This window comes from Gracilinanus agilis, chromosome 3 (genome assembly GCF_016433145.1).
Source record: "Gracilinanus agilis isolate LMUSP501 chromosome 3, AgileGrace, whole genome shotgun sequence".
NCBI lineage: Eukaryota > Metazoa > Chordata > Mammalia > Didelphimorphia > Didelphidae > Gracilinanus > Gracilinanus agilis.
This window is the reverse complement of record NC_058132.1, coordinates 253643715-253665437: the sequence shown is the minus strand read 5'-3', so window position 1 is coordinate 253665437 and position 21723 is coordinate 253643715. Positions and strand designations below refer to the sequence as shown.

At 37.0% G+C, this 21723-nt stretch overlaps 1 protein-coding gene across 1 annotated transcript in view; it reads right to left on the bottom strand.

Moving 5' to 3' along the window:
* Positions 1 to 64: 64 nt before the first annotated feature.
* FASTKD1 (FAST kinase domains 1) overlaps positions 65 to 21723 on the bottom strand; it is a 43545-nt gene continuing 21886 nt past the window's right edge. Inside the window, exons 7-14 of the mRNA XM_044666519.1 lie at positions 17781 to 18267; positions 15484 to 15598; positions 10377 to 10505; positions 9188 to 9319; positions 7608 to 7721; positions 1536 to 1674; positions 1120 to 1234; positions 65 to 357 (exon numbers count right to left, since the gene is read on the bottom strand). Coding sequence (XP_044522454.1) covers positions 244 to 357; positions 1120 to 1234; positions 1536 to 1674; positions 7608 to 7721; positions 9188 to 9319; positions 10377 to 10505; positions 15484 to 15598; positions 17781 to 18267 — 1345 coding nt within the window. The 3' untranslated portion in view covers positions 65 to 243. The remainder of the gene's footprint in view (positions 358 to 1119; positions 1235 to 1535; positions 1675 to 7607; positions 7722 to 9187; positions 9320 to 10376; positions 10506 to 15483; positions 15599 to 17780; positions 18268 to 21723) is intronic.

The window sequence follows — 21723 nt, the reverse complement described above, 5'->3', positions numbered from 1 at the left end:
ATATATATATATGTATGTATGCTTAGCAATCCATTGTTAAATCAAAAAAACTATATAACTTTTATATCAAAAGAAATAACAATGAAAAAAGTATGCAAAATTTTTAAATCTCCATTTGAAGAACTACAGGTTTGTTACACAGAAACAATCTCACCTTTTTTAATTAGTCTTAAATATTTCACAATTCAATTTTTAATCAAATTCATATTTTTCTATTATAATTTACATCTAAAATGTGACATATCATAAATAAAAATTATAATCATGATTTGACTCCTGGAATATATGCTCTTTCAAGTATTCCATCCAGGCATCCTTTGTTGAAAATTCCATAGAATTCCATACCAAATGAGGAATCTGTAAGACAGAAGACATTGATTGCTTTTCCTTCTCTACTTAGATTCAGATATGTAAGCTATTTTTTAAAATTAAGAGATCATTTCACATCCCACAGATCTGCAGCAGTTAATGGGATTGTGTTTCTTGATGTTTCTTAGGAACACCTCCTTCTGTTCCTTCCCTTTCTTCCTCTCTTTCCTTAAAGGCCAATAACTGGGAGTTTTCAGTGTGTTTTACTTGTATCCCAACCTTACCCCTTTGGGGAAAAACCTCTGACTCTGGAGTCAGAAGACCTGTTTCAAAACCTAATTCTGATCTTTGTTATCTATGTGTCTCTGGGTAAGTCATCAAGCCATTCTTGGCCTCAGATTTCTCACTTGTATATTAGGGAGTTGGGGAGGGATGTGTCAGGAGGTTGGATATGGCCTCTGAGGCCCTTTCTAGCTCTAGAGCTCTAATTTTAGGATCCTTTTAAATACAATAGATCCCTCAATTATTCTGCTATCAAGGCAACAAGTTTTCCAAAGAAAACTATACCTGAAGAAATAAAAATGTTCTGCTGTCTTCAAAATAGGAAAGAGGCAATTCTGGAATTTTCAAGTTAATGAAATAATTCTGCCCACTTCATATTAGGATAAAGCATCAATAAATCAAGAAGCATTTATTGAGTACTTAACTATGTATGAAGTAGCATGCTAGATGTTGAAATAATATGTTTCTATCCAGTGCTCCTAAGTAGTTTAGTTTTTACAGTAGGACATTTCTGAGTTTGCACTATACCTGAATCACGTGATAACCCAAAATTTCTAGGTGTCTTATTTTCATTGCAGATCTTCCTTTTAAATGGGGAATATTTTTACAAAATGCTCGTGAATCCAAGAATTCCAAAGCAATCCTAAGTAGAACAAAAGGAACATTTACTTTTGATATCAAAATATGACACCTGAATTAGAAATTTCCAAGAAACAAAAATGTTTTCAATTCAATGGGCACTTAAGTGCCTACCATATGCAAAATACTCTTTTAAAAATAAAAAAAAACTAAATAATTAAAAACACAAAAATCTACTTAGGCTACTTAAAGTTCATTCATGTAAAAATGCAGTCATTTATAGCAAAGAGTTCCTTGTTAATTGATAAATTCATTGGTTAATGTAACCTTGACCCAACAAAATCTAAAATTTAAATAAAATTTACCTTTGTGCTCCTGGTGGCAGTTCTGGCCTACTATAGTGGGTATCTGGCCCCCAGTGTACACTTGGCAGCTCATTCAAAGCCACATCCTGACTTCTATAAGGAAGAGGCTTTTTCTTTTTATCCAGGATACATTCAAAATCTGGAAGGCAGGATGGTAATCAGATGCATGAACAAGATAAATCTTTTTAAAAGTTAGAACATTAAAAAACATCTCCCAAAAGACATCATGGCAATATTAATCATACTTCCTTTGTCTTAATTTTACATTTTGAACACTGACCATAATGAAAATAGGGGAAAGTTATTGCAACACTCAAAGTCGTAATAAGAGTATACGTTTACAAATAAGAGCATAGGTTTGCAAAGCTCTTACTGTACATTATTTCATTTTATCCTGTGGGAGAGGTGATGTTATTTCCATTTGATAGATGAGGAAACTAAAGTTCAAGAGGAGATAAGTGGCTTATCCAGAAATAATTATACAGCTAATAAATGGTACACATGGAAGTGGGACCCACTTCTTAACTATCAGGTGAATGCTCTGGTAAGCAACTAGAATGCATTTACTCCCTGGCAGAATCTGTCCAACAGAACACCCTTATCTCAAGATTCATAGGTCAATCTCTAACACTGGGCTAGCTCAGAATACATTCACAAAGTACTTCTTTTCTTTCTTTTTTTTTAAATCTCTTACCTTCCATCTTAGAATCAATACTATATATTGACTCCAAGGCAGAAGAGCAGTAAGAGCTAGGCAATGGGGGTTAATGACTTGCCCAGGGTAACATAGCTAGGAAGCGTCTAAGACCACATTTTAAACTGGGACCTCCCATCTCTGGACCTGGCTCTCAATCCACTGAGCCACCCAGCTGTGGTCCCTCTCCCCACCAATTAACTAATCCCTAATAGGAGAACCAGAGGGTAGGATTAATAATCCCTTCAGAATTATAGAAAATGAAACTGGCTAAGTCAAATCCTAATTCACTCTTTTTTTTTTTTTAAACCCTAAACTTCTGTGTATTGGCTCCTTGGTGGAAGAGTGGTAAGGGTGGGCAATGGGGGTCAAGTGACTTGCCCAGGGTCACACAGCTGGGAAGTGTCTGAGGCTGGATTTGAACCTAGGACCTCCCATCTCTAGGCCTGACTCTCAATCCTCTGAGCTACCCAGCTGCCCCTAATTCACTCTTTATTAGCAAATACTGCATCTTCTGAAGGACTAATTATATCACAATCTAAGCTAGAAATAGCACTAATTAACCTACTTTTTATACTGTTCATATTTTCAATGAAGGAAAATCTACAAGACATTTATTGTATATCAACTTTAAAAGTCATCTAGTCAAATCCTCCCATCCAATGTGTAAGAATTTCCCTGATACTCATACAGTCTCAAACCTGCAGCCAACTAAAATGTCTAAATTTTCTTCATAGGAACTGTTTACATTATGATATACCTGAGCCACTGGTTTTCTGAAGTCAAATGCAGAATTTCATATTAATTTTGTCATATTCATTCCAAAAGGTCGAGATATGTTTTAGTCTTTTCTGCCATCCAATGTATTTTTACCTTTCCCTCCCTATTCTGCGTCACCTTAAAAACATAATAATCATATTTTCTATATCTTCATCCAAATTTTTGATAAAAATGTTTAGTGAAGCAAGACCAAGAGCCTTAGTGTACAGTATCACAAATATTCTGCTATCCTAGCTGTGTGACCCTGGGCAAGTCACTTGACCTCCATTGCCCAGCCCTTCCAACTCTTCTGCCTTAGAACCAATACACAGTATTGATTCTAAGATGGAAGGTAAGGGTTTAAAATATATATTCTTTTACCTTGGCATTGATAATGTGAGTTAAGAAAAAAATAAAACATACTACATGAAAAAATTCATTTTCTTTATCCTCACTGAGCTAAAACAACGCCAGGTGAATTGAAAATGATCTGGAGTCAGACTTATGATTCTAGGGTTATTTCATATCTAATATTTCATATCTGACTTCATGAGTCCTCAACTTTCTCGGCCCCCAAAGACCTTTAGTTTTACCATACTTCATGTAGTCACCAAAAAAGCCACTACCATGCCTGGGAAATGTTCCATCTTGAAGTTCTTGAATTCCTCAGAAGCTGCCTTCCTGTCCCTCACACAATTAAAGACTATCAGAGTTGGAAAGGACCTCAGAGACCCATGCCTGAACAGGAATCTCCTCTACAATATCATCAACCAAGAGTCATCCAGCCTCGCTACTTCACAAGGAAGTCCATTCCCCTCCTGGTCAGTTCTGATGGCTAGGAAGTTTCTCCTGACATCAAGCTCATGCTGCCCTCTTCTACCTTCACCCATCACCCATCTTTCTCCCAAGGAAAACAAATCTAATAAAACCAACATGTTCTCCCTATAAAATCTTCTGCTTGGCATTTAGAAATCCTTGACAGCTTGCCCCTTCCTACCTTTCCATTGTCTTCTTCCACTTGACGCCCCCCCTCCACGGCCAGTCATTCAGAGACCCCAGCCCCCCTGTGGATCTGACTCTCTGCCTGTCGTCGGCTGTCCCCCACATCTGGCTCACTCTGGCTTCCTTCAAGACTCAACTCAAATCTCACTTTGCCAGAGGCCTTCCCTGGTTTCCCCCCACTGCCAGTACACATATGTACATATACACATAACTGTTTGTGTGTTTTCTTTCCCATTAGAACATGAGCTCATTTAAGGCAATAAGTCTGTTTTACCTTTCCTTGTATTCCCAAATCCCTGACACATAGTAACTGCTTCATAAATGCTTGCTGCCTAACCATGTTTCTCTTTGGCAAGCTGAAAACCGTCCGTTCCTTCGCCTGATCCCGACCTCAGTATAACCCTGGAACCTTTCCCCATTGCAGCTGGTGACTCTCCACCTCATCAGTGTCCTTCACAAAAGAAGGCATTGAACCCAGAACACAACATTCCAGGGATAATCTGATCCAAACCAAGTACAGGAGGACTAACATTCCAGGAGCATCTGGGGCTGCCCTGTCATCTGCCTCGTCTTCAGTGTGCAATATAAAAAACTCCAGATTTTTTTTTCCAAATGAACTATTTATCTAACTTGTAAAGCTGATTTCTTAAACCCAAAGCTGAGTTCCCATTTCTCCCTATTCTATGTCGCCTTACTAGCTTTAGCCCATTGTTCTAATTCAACATTCTAGGTAGAATTTTTAGGAATCCAACCCTGTTCAATAAATATGTTAAACTAATTTTTCCAAATTTGTGTCATCTACAAATGTTATCAGTAGGCCACTTTAAACCAAATCCCTGATAAAAATGTTGACAATATGAGATAAAAAGCACAATGCCTTGTATCACTTGGGTCACTTAACTAGAGGACTTCTAAACTGGCATCGAATCATTGAACTAAACCATTCTCTGGTTCTAGGCATTCAGCCAGTTCGAGATTCATTTAAGTATATTATCATCAAGCCCACACCATTTCACCTTGTTCACAAGGATACTATGATAAATACTGTCAAATGCATTGCTAAAATATAGGTTCCTCACAGAAGAAAAACATGCGAATAGATCACATGGTTTGATGGGGATATGACTGGGGTTTTGATGTTAAAAGATCACTATTGCAAATATGAATAACATGGAAATAGGTTTTCAACAATGATACACGTATAACCCAGTGGAATGGCTTGTCAGCTCCAGGAGAGGGGAGGAAAAAGGAGAGGGAAAGAATATGAATCATGTAACCATGGAAAAACACTCCAAATAAACAAATAAATAAATTTATGACAGGTTCCTTCCAGTTCTAAATTCATGATCTTTTGAGTTCTTTTAACTTGTGAAAACTCAGGTCTGGATTTTTTTTTAAGTATATAAGTTGGTGTTGGAGCTTGAATTTGAACTCAGAACTCTAAACCCTTGTGTCCTGTTCTCTTTCCACTAGTATCTCAAAGTCAACACATTCAAAACTAAACTTCTTATCTGTAACCTCTCCTAAAAAAATCTACTCGTAAATGGGAAAGGACCTTTTTGTACAAAAATATATATAGCTGCTCTTTTTGTGGTGGCAAAGAATTGAATATTGAGGGGATGTACTTTAATTAGGGAATGACTGAACAAATTGTGGTATATGATGGTGATGGAATACTAGTGTGCTGTAAGGAATGATGAACAGGATGATTTTAAAAAGAGCTGGAAAGACTTTCATGGATTGATGCAGAGTGAAATAAGCAGAACTGGGAGAACACTGTACACAAGTAACAGCAATATTGTGGAATGACCAACTGTGAAGGACCTAGCTACTCTCAGCAATACACTGATCCAGGACAATTCTGCAGGACTTTGGACTAAGAGTGCTATCCACTGCCAGAGCAAGACCTGTTGGAGTTAGAATGCTGATGAAGGCAGGCGGTTTTTCACTTTAATTTATTTGGGTTTATATTTGGGGGTTTTGGTTTTATAAGATTACTCACTTACAAAAATGAACAGTATGGAAATTTTTGCGTGATAATATATGTAGAATTCAGATCAAATCAACTGCCAACACTGGGAGAGGGAAGGAAAGAGAGGGAGGGAGATAAGTTCAGTCATATAATGTAGGGAAAAATGGTGTGGAAAATTAATATTACATATAATTTGCCAAAAACAAAAAATCGACTGCTCCTTCTGGCTTTATGTCTATCCTCTTGGTCACCTGTGTCCAAAACCTCCAAATTCTGACTCCTTCAAAAATCTACATGCAAAAATCCTCCAAGGGCTGTCATTTCTACCTCTGATGTGTCTCTTATATTTGTCCCCTCTGTACCATTGCTAGTGCTACCCAGCCACCGCTCATTCAGACCCCCATTACCTCTGTTGGACTTCTCCAATGGCCACCTGACTGGTGGCTCTCCTGCCTCCAGACTCTTCTCACTCTAATCCATCCTAAACATTGCAGCCAAAATGCCCAGCTCTGATTATGTCCCTCCTAATTCCTAAAAACTTTGAATATTCTCCAAATGCCTATTAAATAAAGTGCAGATTTCTTGGCCTCGCATTCCAGATCCTCCACAAGCTAGGGACAACTCAACCTTGGAAATTCCTCTCTCAATTCTTCATATATTCCAGCTAACTGGACTCCTTGTCATCACACAAATGCTGGTCCCTATATCTTGGTCCTGCCGGTCACAATGCTGGGAAAGAATGACCTTACTTTTGTTGTTGTTCAGTCATTTCAGTCCTCTCCTACCATTTGTGACCCCAGCTGGGGTTTTCTTGGCAAAGATACTGGAACCATTTGCCATTTCTTTCTCTAGCTCGTTTTACAGAGGAGGAAACAAAGGCAAACAGCATTAAGCGATTTGCCCAGAGTCACCTAACTGTTAAGTGTCTCAGGCCAGATTTGAATTTGGGAAGATGGGTCTTCCTGACTTCAGGTCCAGCACGGTAGCCACTGTGCCATCTGGCTGCCCACCCCACTTACTCCTGACATTTTAAAATCACAGCCATTGGACAAAGCCTGGTTCAAATGCTGCCACCCCCAGGATTCTTCCCTTGATCACTCTGCCTCCCCTAAACTTTCAAAAGCATTTGGTTTCTTTCTCTACCCTGAAGCACAGCTACTTGAGTGGCATCTTATTTCCTCTACTTGCCTATTAATGAATCTCCTGAAGACTGAGATCTTAACTCAATCACCTTTAATTCCCTAAAGGCTTCCCTCAGTGCTTCAGCCAATATAGAAGGAATGAAGGAATTAAGAATTAAAAAATGGGGGGGAGGGGAAGCTCTTCATGTTTCTTTTACATGTTCTAATACTAAGAAATTGGCTTCAGCCAACATAGAGGGAATGAAGGAATTAAGAATTAAAAAATGGGGAGGAAAGCTCTTCATGTTTCTTTTACATGTTCTAATACTAATAAAGTGATTTTTTTTTAATCCTTACTTTCTGTATAAAAAGTGATACTAAGCATTGGTTCCTAGCCAGAAGGGCGCTAATGACTAGGCAACAGGGGTTAAGTGACTTGCCCAAGGTCACATAGCTAGGAAGTGTTTGAGGCCAAACTTTAAAAACTGATCTGGATTTGGTCTTATTAACTGTCAGTGACTTACCCACTACATATCCATAAGGAGTGAGAGCTGACGGTTTTGCATAATTGGCTCCTCCTAAGATTTCTCCCAACATTTTGTAAACCTGGTGTGGTATTGCATTGATGTTGTTTTTAACTAAAAGAAAAGAAACATGATTCATGATTTAGTGCGAAATTGTTAACCTTAAAAATTATTCTCATTAACAATTAATTCTAAAAAATAGAAACAAAATTTGGACTGTTTCTATGAGCCTAACCTGTACAAGAACAGTAACTTCTCATAGTGTTTGAAAGATTAAGTTAAAAACCAGTCTGTACGCTGTTTCTAAGATCTTGCTAAAATAAACCAGAGCAGCTGCCACCGAATCATGCCTCCCACCAGCGAGCACAGAGGGGACGGACCAAAGGTGAAGAATGAGCTCTACGTTTTCAGCGATACATATTTTGTTTGATCATAGTTATTTATTATAAGGGAACACTTCTATTGGAGGAATGAGAAGAGCTGGCAAATAGTGGTGAGACTTTTTTAAAAGGTCTTAACATACTTAAAAAATATACCAAAGTGAGGCAGCTGGGTGGCTCAATGGATAGAGTCAGGCCTGGAGATGGGAAATCCTGGGTTCAAATCTGGCCTCAAACACTTCCTAGCTGTGTGACTCTGGGCAAGTCACTTAACCCCCATTGCCTACCCCTTACTGCTCTTCTGCTCTGGAAACAATGGAAGGTAAGGGTTAAAAAAAAAAATACATCAAAGAGGGCAAAAGGAATTTTAAATGGGCCCAAAGACAAACAGGTTATGACCAAGTATGTGCTAGAAGTTTGCAGTTTCATATACAATCTTTTTTTCCATTCTTTGTATATTTGACACGTTCATATTTTTTAATGTTTGCTAAGTTCATAATTGGTAAATTGCAAAATAAATAAAAATATTTTATTTAGGTAAATTGCAAAATAAATAAAAATAAAGGTAAATTGCAAAATAAATAAAAATAAAATCAACTAGAGTCCCATTATGATTTTAATTGTTTAGCAAGAAATTCTATGATAAAAGAAATTTTGGAGGGTTCTATTTAATTAGTAAAAGATTAATTAGTCTTTCCTTCAAACCTTGCCTTGGGCCACTGGTCTCAAGGATACTTTTATCAAAGATTCCAGTGAATTCTTTTTATTTTTTTCCTTTAAAAACCCTTACCAACCTTCCATCTTAGAACAATACTGTGTATTGGCTCCAAGACAGAAGAGTGGTAAGGGCCGGGCAATGGGGTCAAGTGACTTGTCCAAGGTCACACAGCTAAGAATGGAACCCAGGACCTCCTGTCTCTGGGCCTGGCTCTTGAACCACTGAGGCACCCAGCTGCACCCTCCAGTAGATTCTTAAGTCTTATATAACTTTCACAGTAACAATGACATAAGTAATTACCTTGTCAATATCTGAAACTCAGACACCCACTTCTCATTAAAAAATTCAAACCTTTATTGTTGGCTACAGGATGGGGGTGGGAGGAAGGGAGGGAAAGAATATGAATCATGGAATCATAGAAAAATTCTCTTAATTAAGAAATCAAATAAAATTTAAAAGAAAAAAAAGAAAAAAATTCAAACCTTTATTTTCCTGCTGCTGACAAAAAGAGTCATGAAACCAGGGAATTTCAAATTCAGGGCATTCCAAACAGACTGCTCTATTAAATTCCATGAGACGGTTGTAGGTTCTCAGCTTTAAGAAAGGAGGCAAGTCTGAAATTTAAAATATTAATTATAATTAAAATCTAAATCTGGTAGCACATAAATTCTCTAATAACACGGACTAGCTATTCCTCCTCCCCAGGATATATTCCTAACTTCCTCACCTCCTTCTCTTAGAATCCCCAGTTTTCTTCAAAACTCATCTCAAATACCTCCCACAAGAGACCTTTCCTAATCCCCAGCTACTGATGCCAATCCTGCTCCTCCTCCAAAAAAATTTATTTTGTTTATGCTTATGTATGTATATGTTGGCTCCCCCAATAAAATGTAAGCAGGCATCATTTCAGTACCTAGCATACAGTAAGCTCTTACTAAAATATTTGATGATGAACACATCATATTAGTGATATACTCTGTCACTATTTTAAGTGAAAAGGTGGAGAAATGAAGTTTATTTTCATTATGCTCTTAAAGAGTATGTAGAACTTTCTCTTTTTTAAATAAAAACCCTTACCTTCCACCTTGGAATCAATACTGTGTATTGGTTCCAAGGCAGAAATGTGGTAAGAGCTAGGCAATGGGAGTAAAGTGATTTGCCCAGGGTCACACAGCTAGGCTGTATCTAGATCAAATTTGAACCCAGAACCTCCTCTCTCTAGGTCTGTCTCTCAATCCACTGAGCCACTTGGCTACCCCTGACTTTTTTTCTGTCTTGAGGGAGTGTCTTTAAAGCAATGTTATATATAAACTATATTTTGAGGTTATATAGCTAGCAAGCACTTTGCTGCCTCTTAAAAATATTACTTTAGAATTATTGAGGGCAGCAAGGTGGCATAGTGGATAGAGAGTCATGCCTGAAGTTGGGAGGACCTGGGTATTAATCTGGTCTCAGATACTTCCTGGCTATGTAACCCTGGGCAAGTCACTTAATCCTGTTTGCCTAGTTGCCCTTCTTAGAATTGTTACTAAGAAAGTAAAGGTTTAAAAAAAAAAAAAGATTATGTAGAAAGAAGTGATTAGGACCTACCTCATGTCCTAGTGAGGCTAGAGCTCTCTACACAAAATACACATAATGGGTTGGTTTTTTTTTAATGTTATAGATACGTACATTGAAGCTGTGAATCCAATTTGGCTAGGAATTCAACATTAAATACTGCCCTTATAAGATCTTCTGGAAAATACTCAGCAAGGGCCAATGTAAAACCAAGAAACACTAAGATATGAGGTTCAAAGACACCTGGAAAAAAGATAGAAGTCTTAAATGAAATACACATAAAAGCCCCAGGATCTTCATTTTAAAAAGTGCAAAGCCTTGGATAATTCTCAGATATTAAAAGAGAGGATATTAAAATTACCAAAGAGACCTTTGAAAGGAAAGCATAACATTCCCCAATTGATAAATGGGCAAAAGACATGAACAGACAATTTTCAGATGAAGAAGTCAAAGCTACATTTAGGGACATGAAAAAATGTCTAAATCACTTCTGATGAGAGAAATGCAACCCAAAATAACTTTGAGATATCAACTCACACCCATCAGACTGGCTAAAATGACAAATCTTGGAGGGGATGTGGAAAAATGGAGACACTGTTGGAGGAGCTATGAATTGATCCAACCACTTTGGATAGCAATTTGGAATTACACCCAGTTATAAGATTGTGTATACTCTTAGTCCTAGCAATAGCATTACTAAGTCTGTTTCCCAAAGGGGTCAGGAAAAAGGAAAAGAACCCATATATTCCAAAATATTTACAGCAGTTCTCTTTGCAGTAGCAAAGAACTAGAAATTGAGGAAATGCCCATCAATTGGAGAATGGCTAAACAAATTGTGATTTATAATTCTAATGGAATACTACTGTGCCCTAAGAAGCAATGAGCAGGCTGATTTTTTTTAAACTTGGAAAGAACAAAACGAGACAATGAACAGTGTAATGAATAGAACCAGGAGAACATTTGTTATATTGGTTAAACAGTGATATTCGTGGGAAGCTGTAAAAATGCCAGTGGTCTGTAGCAATCAGAACTTAGTTGTCTCTTGGTATATGGAGAGCACACACATAGGTTCTCAGCAGGCTTGAGTGAAAAGGGAGGGGCACAATCTTGGGAGTACTCTTTTACTTCCCCCCAATAACAATAATAAGCAGTTAGGAATCAGTTACAAATGGAGGTTGATCTGTTGTCTTCTGATCTCAGTCAGGAAACTAGGTAAGTCTGATCTCAAAAAGATGTTAACTTTCTCTAAACTATTTCCCCACAGGTTTGAGTAGGGGAAAATAGGAGAAGCTTGATGTCTTGAAGCTTTCAGGAACAGAGGAAGGGTCAGGCTTTTGGGCCACACACTAGGAGGAGCTCAGCTTGAGGAGGTGTAAGTATTTCCCTAAATAATAGCCAGGCACAGCTCCCAAATGATGAAGGGTTTAATGATATATGGGGAAGGGAAGGAAGGGAGATTTAACAAGGATAAAATAAGGTCAAGGAAGCCCTAAGCTGTTAGGTCCAAGCAGCCCCTCCCCACAGAAGGGAGAGGTATCCTTTATAGCTAGTTTGCCCTCAAAGCCTATAATTAATCTTTTCTAGTATCTAAATAACTAAATAGTAATAGTTACAATGTTGCTTGAAGGTCTAGTCAAGCTAAAGCAGGTTGACAGCAGAGGACTAAATGGCTTGGTTAAGATTCAAGCCTAAAGATCTGGGACCAGCAGACAGGAATCAACTGCCCTTAACTGCCTTAAACTGCCCCCTCATCCAGAGTTCTCGGGGGGCCCTCTGGAATTCTGAGCTGTGGCTTGACCCCCCCATCTTGCAGCTAGAATTCCACTCTGCCATTTCAATGTCACACATTATACACAGCTACAGAATTAATGCTGGAAGAATAAATTGTGAATGTTACTTTCAGAAAGTGAACTGAAAGGTGAAAACATGAAAGACTTAATCTATATGAACCTATTGGTCTCCCTGATGATAGCGCCTGTGATGTGGGAAGGAGAAAGAGGGGCTATCACAAGTGTGGACAGGATTTATTATTTAGATATGAAGAAAAGTAAGCTAAACATATAAGAGATTTATAATTTCATTTATGTATAATCTCTTTTTTGTATATGGAAATGCTTGGGTTTTTTTGTTTTGTAAAATTTGAAATAAAAAATTTAAAAAGAAAGAAAGAAAAGAAAAGGAAGGAAAGATCACAAAACGGCAGCCTAGTAAATGTACAGGAAAATGTTTAATTGGGAAGGGTGAGGAGAGGATGGCCCCCTACCAGGGGAAGAGGAGGAGGTGATTAGAGGGAGAATGGCACTCAGGAAGAGCTCCTACACTGCTCACATTACAATAAAGAATTTACACAACTTTGAGCACCAACAGGTTGAACCACCTCTTTCCCTCTAAGTTACTTCCCTAAGTCAATTGTGAACAGCACAGGACCCAAATGGCTTCACCTGATGGGCAACGTTAACATATGTATACACACACACACACACACACACACACACATATGCTTACTTTTGCACTGTAAGTATACATATGTGTGTATAAAACAAGAAAGCAAAACTAAATGATTCTTAACCCCCTAGCTGTAAGGTTCTAGAAATAAAGTATCTTCTGGTATGTTGTAGAGAAATATAGATCTGAGTTAGCAGAGCAGCTTGACTGACAAGGGAATTTAGACCCTTGGGAGTGGACTCACAGGGACACTGACAGTTTTGAAGATGGCTGTTTTGAACCTGGTCTAGTGGTGGTTTTGGTCAGATATCTCATCTTTCAAGCTGTTTCTCTGGACCTTGGACTGTGTAATATCTCCTATCAAGCTTCCCACTGAAGTAGTAAGGTAGAGAAGTAGATTTGTCTTTTGTGGTGGACACAAAAGACCATCCCATCTCCCTCTCTTCACAATTGGATTTAACTTGCTGTGTATCCTGCCTCCTGTACCAGCTTTTGAAGGAAATATCACTGGACATCTCTGTGAGATCCCCTGTTTCCCAGTAAGACCTTGCCCTTAGCAGTCTGCAGATAGATTATAGCCTATAGAGTAGTCTGATCCATCCCTTTATCCCTGAGTGGAGATGTAAAGATTTTAGTGGCAGTTTACCTAATCCCCTTCATTCCCCATCCCACTTATTCATTAAACAGTTTAGTTATTACAATCCTGCCTGTGTATGTCCTTTCCCAGATACTAGGTTGACACATTGAACCCACTGTGTATTGAAGTTACTTTCCCTGCTTGTTATTTTGTGATGTTATCCCCAGCTAAATGTTATTACCTATGGTTATTCAGTTACCCTCTCCAGTTCCCTTTAGTCAATTTACTCACCTAACTGACAACCCAATCTCATTTTTCCAATAACTGTTGTGGCACCCTCTTTCCCCACTTTTCCCCACTTTAGTATTGACTTATTCAGTCACTCCCTACGGGTAGCAGCAATAAAAATGTAATGACCACACATCTATAGAAATAAAACTAATCAAAAAGAGCAAGGTAACAATTCCACATCCTCTTTTTTCACTACTAGTCTGATCAAACTAAATAGCAACAATCTTTGCTTGTGAATTGCAGGAGAATGTAAACTCCTTGAGGAAAGATGGCTGATTTTCATTTTCTCTTTCTGCCCCTAGATGGGTATCTGAGTGGTATGAACATAGAAGGCACTTAATAAATGCCTGTTGAGTTGGACTGAATCTCCTTGATGTGACTTCTCCTTTCATTAACATAGGTCACTGTCCCTCTACTAGCCTCAGAAGTTGCTAGAGCAAAAAAATTCATCTGACAGCTAACTTCCTGGTGCCTCACTGGCCTTCAGATGGCAGACACACAACCTGTCATCAAGATCCTTTTAGTTTGATAAAATCTTACAGAGTTTATACTCCACTGACAGTTTTTGAGAATTCTGCATCACCTCCCTTGGTCACCTCTCCTGACCATCCTCCACTAAGCTGACAAAGTGATATTTTAATGGCACATCTTTTTCCACCATCTATAATTCTTAGATTTGGATTTTACCATCATCATGCTCTCAAGAAAACTCTTCACTAGTAGTAAACTCATTGGCCCTTCCAGATTTCATCAGCTCTGGTACAAACACCTCTTCAGGACCCTTTGCCCCACTGCCTGAAGGGCTGGAGGAAAGGCCAAAGAACTCCTCTCAAAGCTCCCATTTAAGGAGGGCTCAGAGCTCCATCAGCTCTCTTCATCAGCTACTCTCATTGAAATGGACTCCACCATACCCTCACACCAGGTACCACTTTGTCCCCAAACTCCTTTTAATTTTCTTTTGTGTGATGTCTTCCCCTCCTCATTAGATTGTAAATTCCTTGAGGGTAGGGATTTTCTTTTTTTTTTTCTTTACTTGCATGCCCAGTGCTTAGCATAATGTTTGGCAAGAGCTGGTACCTAATAAATGTTTATTAACTGACTGACTGGCATAGGTCTGACCATATCAGTACCCTGTTGAATAATTCAGTGGTTTCCTATTACCTCTAGGACCAAATGAAAACTCCTCTACTTAGAATTCAAATTCCTCCCACAATTTGGCTCCAAACTACTTTTCTTCCACCTCTTGGAATACCTTGTTTCCTTCAAAATTCAGCTGAAATGGCCTCTTGTCCATGAGCCCTTATCTGTTTCAATCAGCCACTACTTCCCTTACACATGAAAAACTACCTTCTAGTCATTTTGTATGTCATATATACTTATATGTGTCCACATTGTATCCCCCAGAATATAAACCAAGAAAAGTGAATAAATCGTCCAATTCCTATAACTTCTAAATATATAACCAAAAGAAGTCAAAGACAGAAACAAAGACCTCACATGTGCCAAAATATGCATAACAGCATTCTGTTCACAAAGAAGTGAAAATAAAGGGAGTACTCACTGATGCAGGGACATTAGAAAAAAAATTATGATATATGGGGTAATTAAATATTATTATATAGCAAGCACTGGGGAGACTTCATATAGCTCCCAGGATGCAGTGTAGAGAAGGTTAAGGATTAAGTCCATCTTCCATCAAACATGACAGAAGCTAGAGCCATTGGGAATGAAGATAGATAAAGAGTACTGTTACATATTGAATATGACCAGAAACTGACAGGTTGATTTTTAAGTATTTGGCCCTCAACAGTGAATTATTTCTTTTACCAGACTTTGATGTTCATCTTAAAACTGCACAGTGAAAACATTTTCTCCAACCCAACAGTTCATTCAACAAAATACACTTACTTAAATGAGACGTAAGGTGCTGGATACAAGCTCCAAAGAATTCATCCTTTTGAGGTGGATCATAATTAAGGACGCTGAAAGGAAGTAAGATAGGATGGATTGCCAAAGGATGGATCTAGACAAAAAAAGTAAGGTTGTTGAGTTTTAAATATTAATTCAGAAAAGATCATAGGTTCTAGAATCATAGACTTTGAGCTGGAAGGGGCCTTAGAGGCCATCCAGTATAACTTTCTTAAAAAACTCGACTTTTAAAAAAAAAATCTAGTCATATGTCAATTTGAAAGATGGTGGATTTCCCATCTTTGTGGATTATCTTCTCCCTCATGCTATGACCCATTTAGCCATTACAAATTCCATTAGTAGTAACACAGGATCAGAGAAAACCCAAAATTTGGAAATTAATGTGCCTAAAACTTAGTAACAATTTATTAGGAAAAAGTTTTCTCAGAATTACACTAGATAAAACTGAATACCCTAGTAGACCTATGATGTCATCAAGAGGTCCCTCTAAAGATGAAGATTTCAACCTCATCCATGCATGAAAAATAAACCACATTGCTAATACTTGCATTACTTAATACTTGTAAGACCCAACTCCATCAAGGCTGTAAACAGATTCAGTAGTGAGAATAGACCCAGTAAAATCAAAGCCATAGTCTAGATAAAGCCAAACACGTAGCTCACTCCTCTAATGAGGACCCATGTACTTGGCAGCAACTGACTGTTCTTGTTCTACCCACTGAAGCAAACAAGTTTCCTGAGAATCTGGGCTAGATGGTTACATATTCACCTGTTGACTTATTATCCTATAGAAAACTCTGTCTAGATTCTATGAGGTAAACTAAGTCCATTGTATAAGATCAGTAAACCATTACTTTTCATTGTTTATGTGAAAACCTTACCTAATCCCTTAGAATACATCACTTTCTCTATAAAATACTAGCTGTGATCAATAAACCTTGCCTCTGACTGCTACCAGCCTCAGTGCCCTCCTAACCCCTAAGTGTGTTCATGTCATCCTTCTCACCACATCTCATTCTCCTCACCCCTTCAGGACACCGAAATGTTTGTCAGAACCCCTTAAGACCCCCTGACAAACACTTTTACTTAATCAAATTCTTATGCAAGGGAAAGAGTTTTTCAAACTTTTAGTAAGACTTATTAAGCTTTAATAAAATAATTATATTCAAGTCAACAATTTTCATTTTTAGAGTAAAAAAATTTATAAAATGCTACATTGAAACCATGGCATCTCAAAAGTCAAAGATAATTTAAATTTTCAATAGAAAAAAAATCTTCTTCTTTAAAAAAACACACTAAAAGACAGACCTTCATTTAGCAATTTATATCTAATTTTGAAGGTACAAGTGTAAACAAAAGTAGGAATAACTGAATTTTACAAACCAAAGACCAAGAATTTATTTTACTATCCTCAAAAATCTGAGTAGTCATTTCAAACAATCTAAAGGCATAATACTAAAAGCTTCTATTTTCATCTCATCCAGCATCAATCCATAGCTTTACCAGAGATTTCATCTTGATATAAATAAGCCAGTCTCCAGAAATTAATCCCATTGCACACTGGACAATATTTGTATCATCAAGTAGCACTTTAGTTGAAAGGCATGATTTTCATGTTTCATCTTTACAGGCTGAATGCTACCCAAAAGAATAGAAACTTCTTGAGGGTAGGAAATATTTGTTTTTTTTCTTTGTGTCTTCAGAGTTCTCTGGATTGGGCTGGATTTTTCTGCTCATCTTTCCTACCTCATGAAGATACTCAGACAATACTTGAATAATCAGAGACATTGGGTCACCTGCATTCTATCCTATTTTCAACAGCTGTTTGGCTATTGATGGGTGATGTGATAAAGTGACTGTTATTAGAGTCTCAAAAATCATCTCCAGTGGGTGCTAAGTGAGGGATATGGGAGCTAGAGTTGAAAAAAGTCAGTCTAATTGCTCCTAGAAGATGGAGAACCAAATCGGAAATCACAGAATGACTTCAAATATACTACACAGGCTCAGGGTGATTCTAGTAACAAGCCACACAAAATCAAAATAGTTAATATAATACTTATACTAATAGTACCAATTGGCTCTGGGATTTTGTCATTTTGGAGAACTTGGGAGGCAAATCACACACAACTAAACTAAAAAGAGGTAACCAGGTTAGCAAGTGAGATTTGAATCAAGGTTTTTCTGACCCAAACCCAACACTCCACCCACTACAACTCACTGTCTCTTCTGCAATATTTACATGACTTTCATTTGAAATATTTAAATTCAACCAGTACCTTATTGATCTGCTGGATTGTCACAGAAGCTATCTTGTCAAGTACTGGAGTACTAAGGTAGTTAGCCCTGACAATAAAACTTGACAGGTTTGTAATGTTTGCATGTGTGACTTGGTCACCTAAGCGTTGCAAGGTGACGATTGTTTCTTTAAGAAGTTCTTCCTCAAACCATTCTCCATGAACATATTTAAGTTCTTCCCACAATATGTTCAAATTATTGGCTTTTTGTAATCTCTGATAACCATACGTATTTAATTTTGGAAGTAATTGGATATTTTTCTGAGAAACATTGTTCAGATGTGAATGGTCATGTTTAATCCATATTGAAAGAGATGATGCAAAAATGTTTAGGTCACTTAAACTGCATTGAGGTAAAATGGATTCTACTCGGGAAATCCCTGATTCATCCAAGTGAGGAGAAGGAAGCATGGCAATGACCTGGACCAGCCTAGAAATTTCACGAGGTATGACATTTTTTCTCAAATAGCTGTAAAAAAAAAAGAAAGAAAAACTTAAAAGGACAAAACAGCCATTATGAAAATACATATTTATACATAAATTACATTAGGTTAAAACAAATCTCTTAGAAGATGATGAATGATACACTGTTATCATTTACTGTTCTATTCATTAGAAAATAAACTCCTTGAGGTTTGTGAATTTTACAGAAGACTACAGTTCTCTTTTCTTTTTAAAAGGAAAGTTTTGAAAATCCATTTTGGTCTCACCTCTACCTCTTGATTGAATTAAGAACAAGGCCTGAGGCTTATCTATAATAAGGAGGATGCTTCATGGCTCCCTGGCATCTTGGAAGAAACTTGCCTCTTGTCCCACATGACTCTTGGACTCCAGAAGACTGGTCTCTGACCCAGACTGAGGTCAAGCCTGTCCATCCAGGAAGACCCAGAAAAAGTGATGTCACCAGGGTCATAAGCTATGGATCAAAGACGTTTGTGTCTCTTTGCCAGAAGCAGCAGGAGTGAACCAGGACATGCAGTGAGCGGTGGGCTCAGATTAGCTAAGCAACCAACCTGCCGTGTGATTATATGCCTTTTTTCTCTCCAACCTACTTTCACTATTTAATAATTATAAATTACTATATAGTCTCCAGAAAATTTTAATTTAATTTAAAATAATTGGAAAGATTTGTTTCATTTCTGTTAGGCGTTTCATTTTGTTTTTTTAATCTCTAGTGTCTAACATAGTTATCTCGCCCATAGTAACCGAATAATAAGTGGTTGCTGAATTAAATCAAATCTTATAGGTTGACTAGATCAGCAGTATCAAACTCAAAAAGAAATGAAATTCCTAAACCTTACTTAAGGATCTCTTTAGGGCCACATATACTTAAAAAAACAACTCTTGCCATTATCTATGTTCTATTATATTTTAATTTATTTTGCTAAATATTTCCCAATTTTATTTTAATTTGGCTTGGACTCAACTCAATCTGTTTTGATTAGACTAAGTGGTGGCACTAAAGGAAAATACAAGAAAATTTAAGAAGGAAGAAGACAAAAATAAAATAATAATAGGTCACTGAAAGAAATCAGAGACTTATTTGTGGTGGGAACCTGGCTTTTTCCCTATTCAACAAAACAGTTATTAGGAATAAGAGAGAGGTGCTTATTGTACAGAAAAGGTTTTTGTACAACAAAAAAAGGCATAATTAAAAGAAAAGATTTTCTTAGCAAAAAGACATCAAAACTTGAAATTAGATATTTAAGAAATTGCTAATTTTTTTTTAACAAAAGTAACTCCCAATCTGAAAAACAGTGGCAAAGTGAACAGAGAGACAAACTTGGAGGAAGGAAGGCTCTGGGTCAAGCCCAACTTCAGACACATATTAACTATGAGACTCAGGGTCAGCTATTTAATCTCTCAAATCTCCAGCAACTCACTAAGAATATTGTATGGCAGTAGCAGATCTGCATTAGCAGAGGGAATTTCTACACCAGAAATTCTCAAAACTAGTGAAGTCAGATCCAGATAAAAAAGAAGCAAATAAAAATCTTCCCAATCCACCCTCCTTCAAAAGATATTAAAGATAATTTTCGGGAAATATAAATTGCCAATAATCACTTTTTTAAACGTTTGACCTCATTAATAATAAAAGAGATAAAATCCAAAACAACATTGAGGTACCACCTTTTATCTATCAACATGATAAAAATAATTAAAAACAATAGAACTCGACATTCAATTTTGGCCTCAAAGAACAAAGGAGAAGATGCTTCCTCTGATCCTCTACAGAAATGGGGGTCCATGAGTATGGAATTACATATAATAAGCATTTTTTTGTTCTTGCTGTTTGATTTTGCAGAATTTTTTTCTCTTCTGCTTAAAAGAAGGGATGACTCTAAGAGCAGGAAAAGGGAGGAAGACAGGAAAATCTAGGCAATGTAAAAACAAAGGATATCAACAAAAATCTATTTTTAATAGTTAATGATAGCAGGATTGTGGATAAGCATATACTCATTCCTTGTTAATGGAGTTGCAATCTAGTAAAGTTCTTAATCTGAGGTAAAAAAATTTTTAGTTATTCTTCTACCTAATAATTCTAATGGGGGTATATAATCCTTATGAATTTTTATCAAAAGAAACCAAAAAAGCATTCTCTCTACAAAGATTTGCATAGCCTTGTTATTTTTTACTGAGAAAAATTAAACAATATATAAACTAATAAAATTCATTATAGAATGTTATGACATAATTAAAACCAACAAATATGAGGAATCTAAAGAAATCTGGATATCTTTATGAAAGAATAATAAGCAAAAAAAAAAAAAGGCAGAACAACAGGGTATTTACTATAACCATACAAAGGAAAATGGAAATAAAAACAGAATGTAGATAAAGTGACTGAAAAAAGCTGCTAAAATATTTAATGAATTAAAGATAAGAGTTAAAAAAAAAAAAAGAATTCCAGAGACTACTTAGTCTGACCCCTTCAAAATATTGAGTAGATTATTTTCATAATATTCTTATTTTATAATATTATGTCTTAAAGGTCCTCCTAGGGCCATATTTTTAATGCCAGTGGATTATGCCCTCAAAATCAGACATCAAATTTAAACAGTTAAACTACCTAAAAATCTTTTGGGTGGCTTATCATATGAAAACTAAAACAAATAACTTTATTTAAAACTTACCTAATATTGGGGGCAGCTGGGTAGCTCAGTGGAGTGAGAGTCAGGCCTAGAGACAGGAGGTCTTAGGTTCAAACCCGGCCTCAGCCACTTCCCAGCTGTGTGACCCTGGGCAAGTCACTTGACCCCCATTGCCCACCCTTACCAATCTTCCACCTATGAGACAATACACCGAAGTACAAGGGTTTAAAAAAAAAAAAAACTTACCTAATATTAAAGATGAAAAGGGAGACCTCACCTCCAATGAAGGGAAAATTAAGGCAATCATTAAAAACTATTTTGCCCAATTATATGGCAACAAATATAACAATTTAGGAGATATGGACGAATATTTACAAAAATATAAACTGCCTAGATTAACAGCAGAAGAAATAGAATACCTAAATAATCCCATATCAGAAATAGAAATTGAACAAGCCATCAAAGAACTCCCTAAGAAAAAACACCAGGACCTGATGTTCACAAGTGAATTCTATCAGACATTCAAAGAGCAGCTAATCCCAATACTATACAAATTATTTGATATGATAAGCAAAGAAGGAATCCTACCAAATTCCTTTTATGACACAAATATGGTACTGATCCCAAAGCCAGGTAGCCAAAAACAGAGAAAGAAAACTATAGACCAATCTCCCTAATGAACATAGATGCAAAAATCTTAAATAGAATATTAGCAAAGAGACTCCAGCAAGTAATTAAGAAGATCATCCACCATGATCAGGTGGGATTTATACCAGGAATGCAAGGATGGTTCAACATTAGGAAAACCATCCACATAATTGACCATATCAACA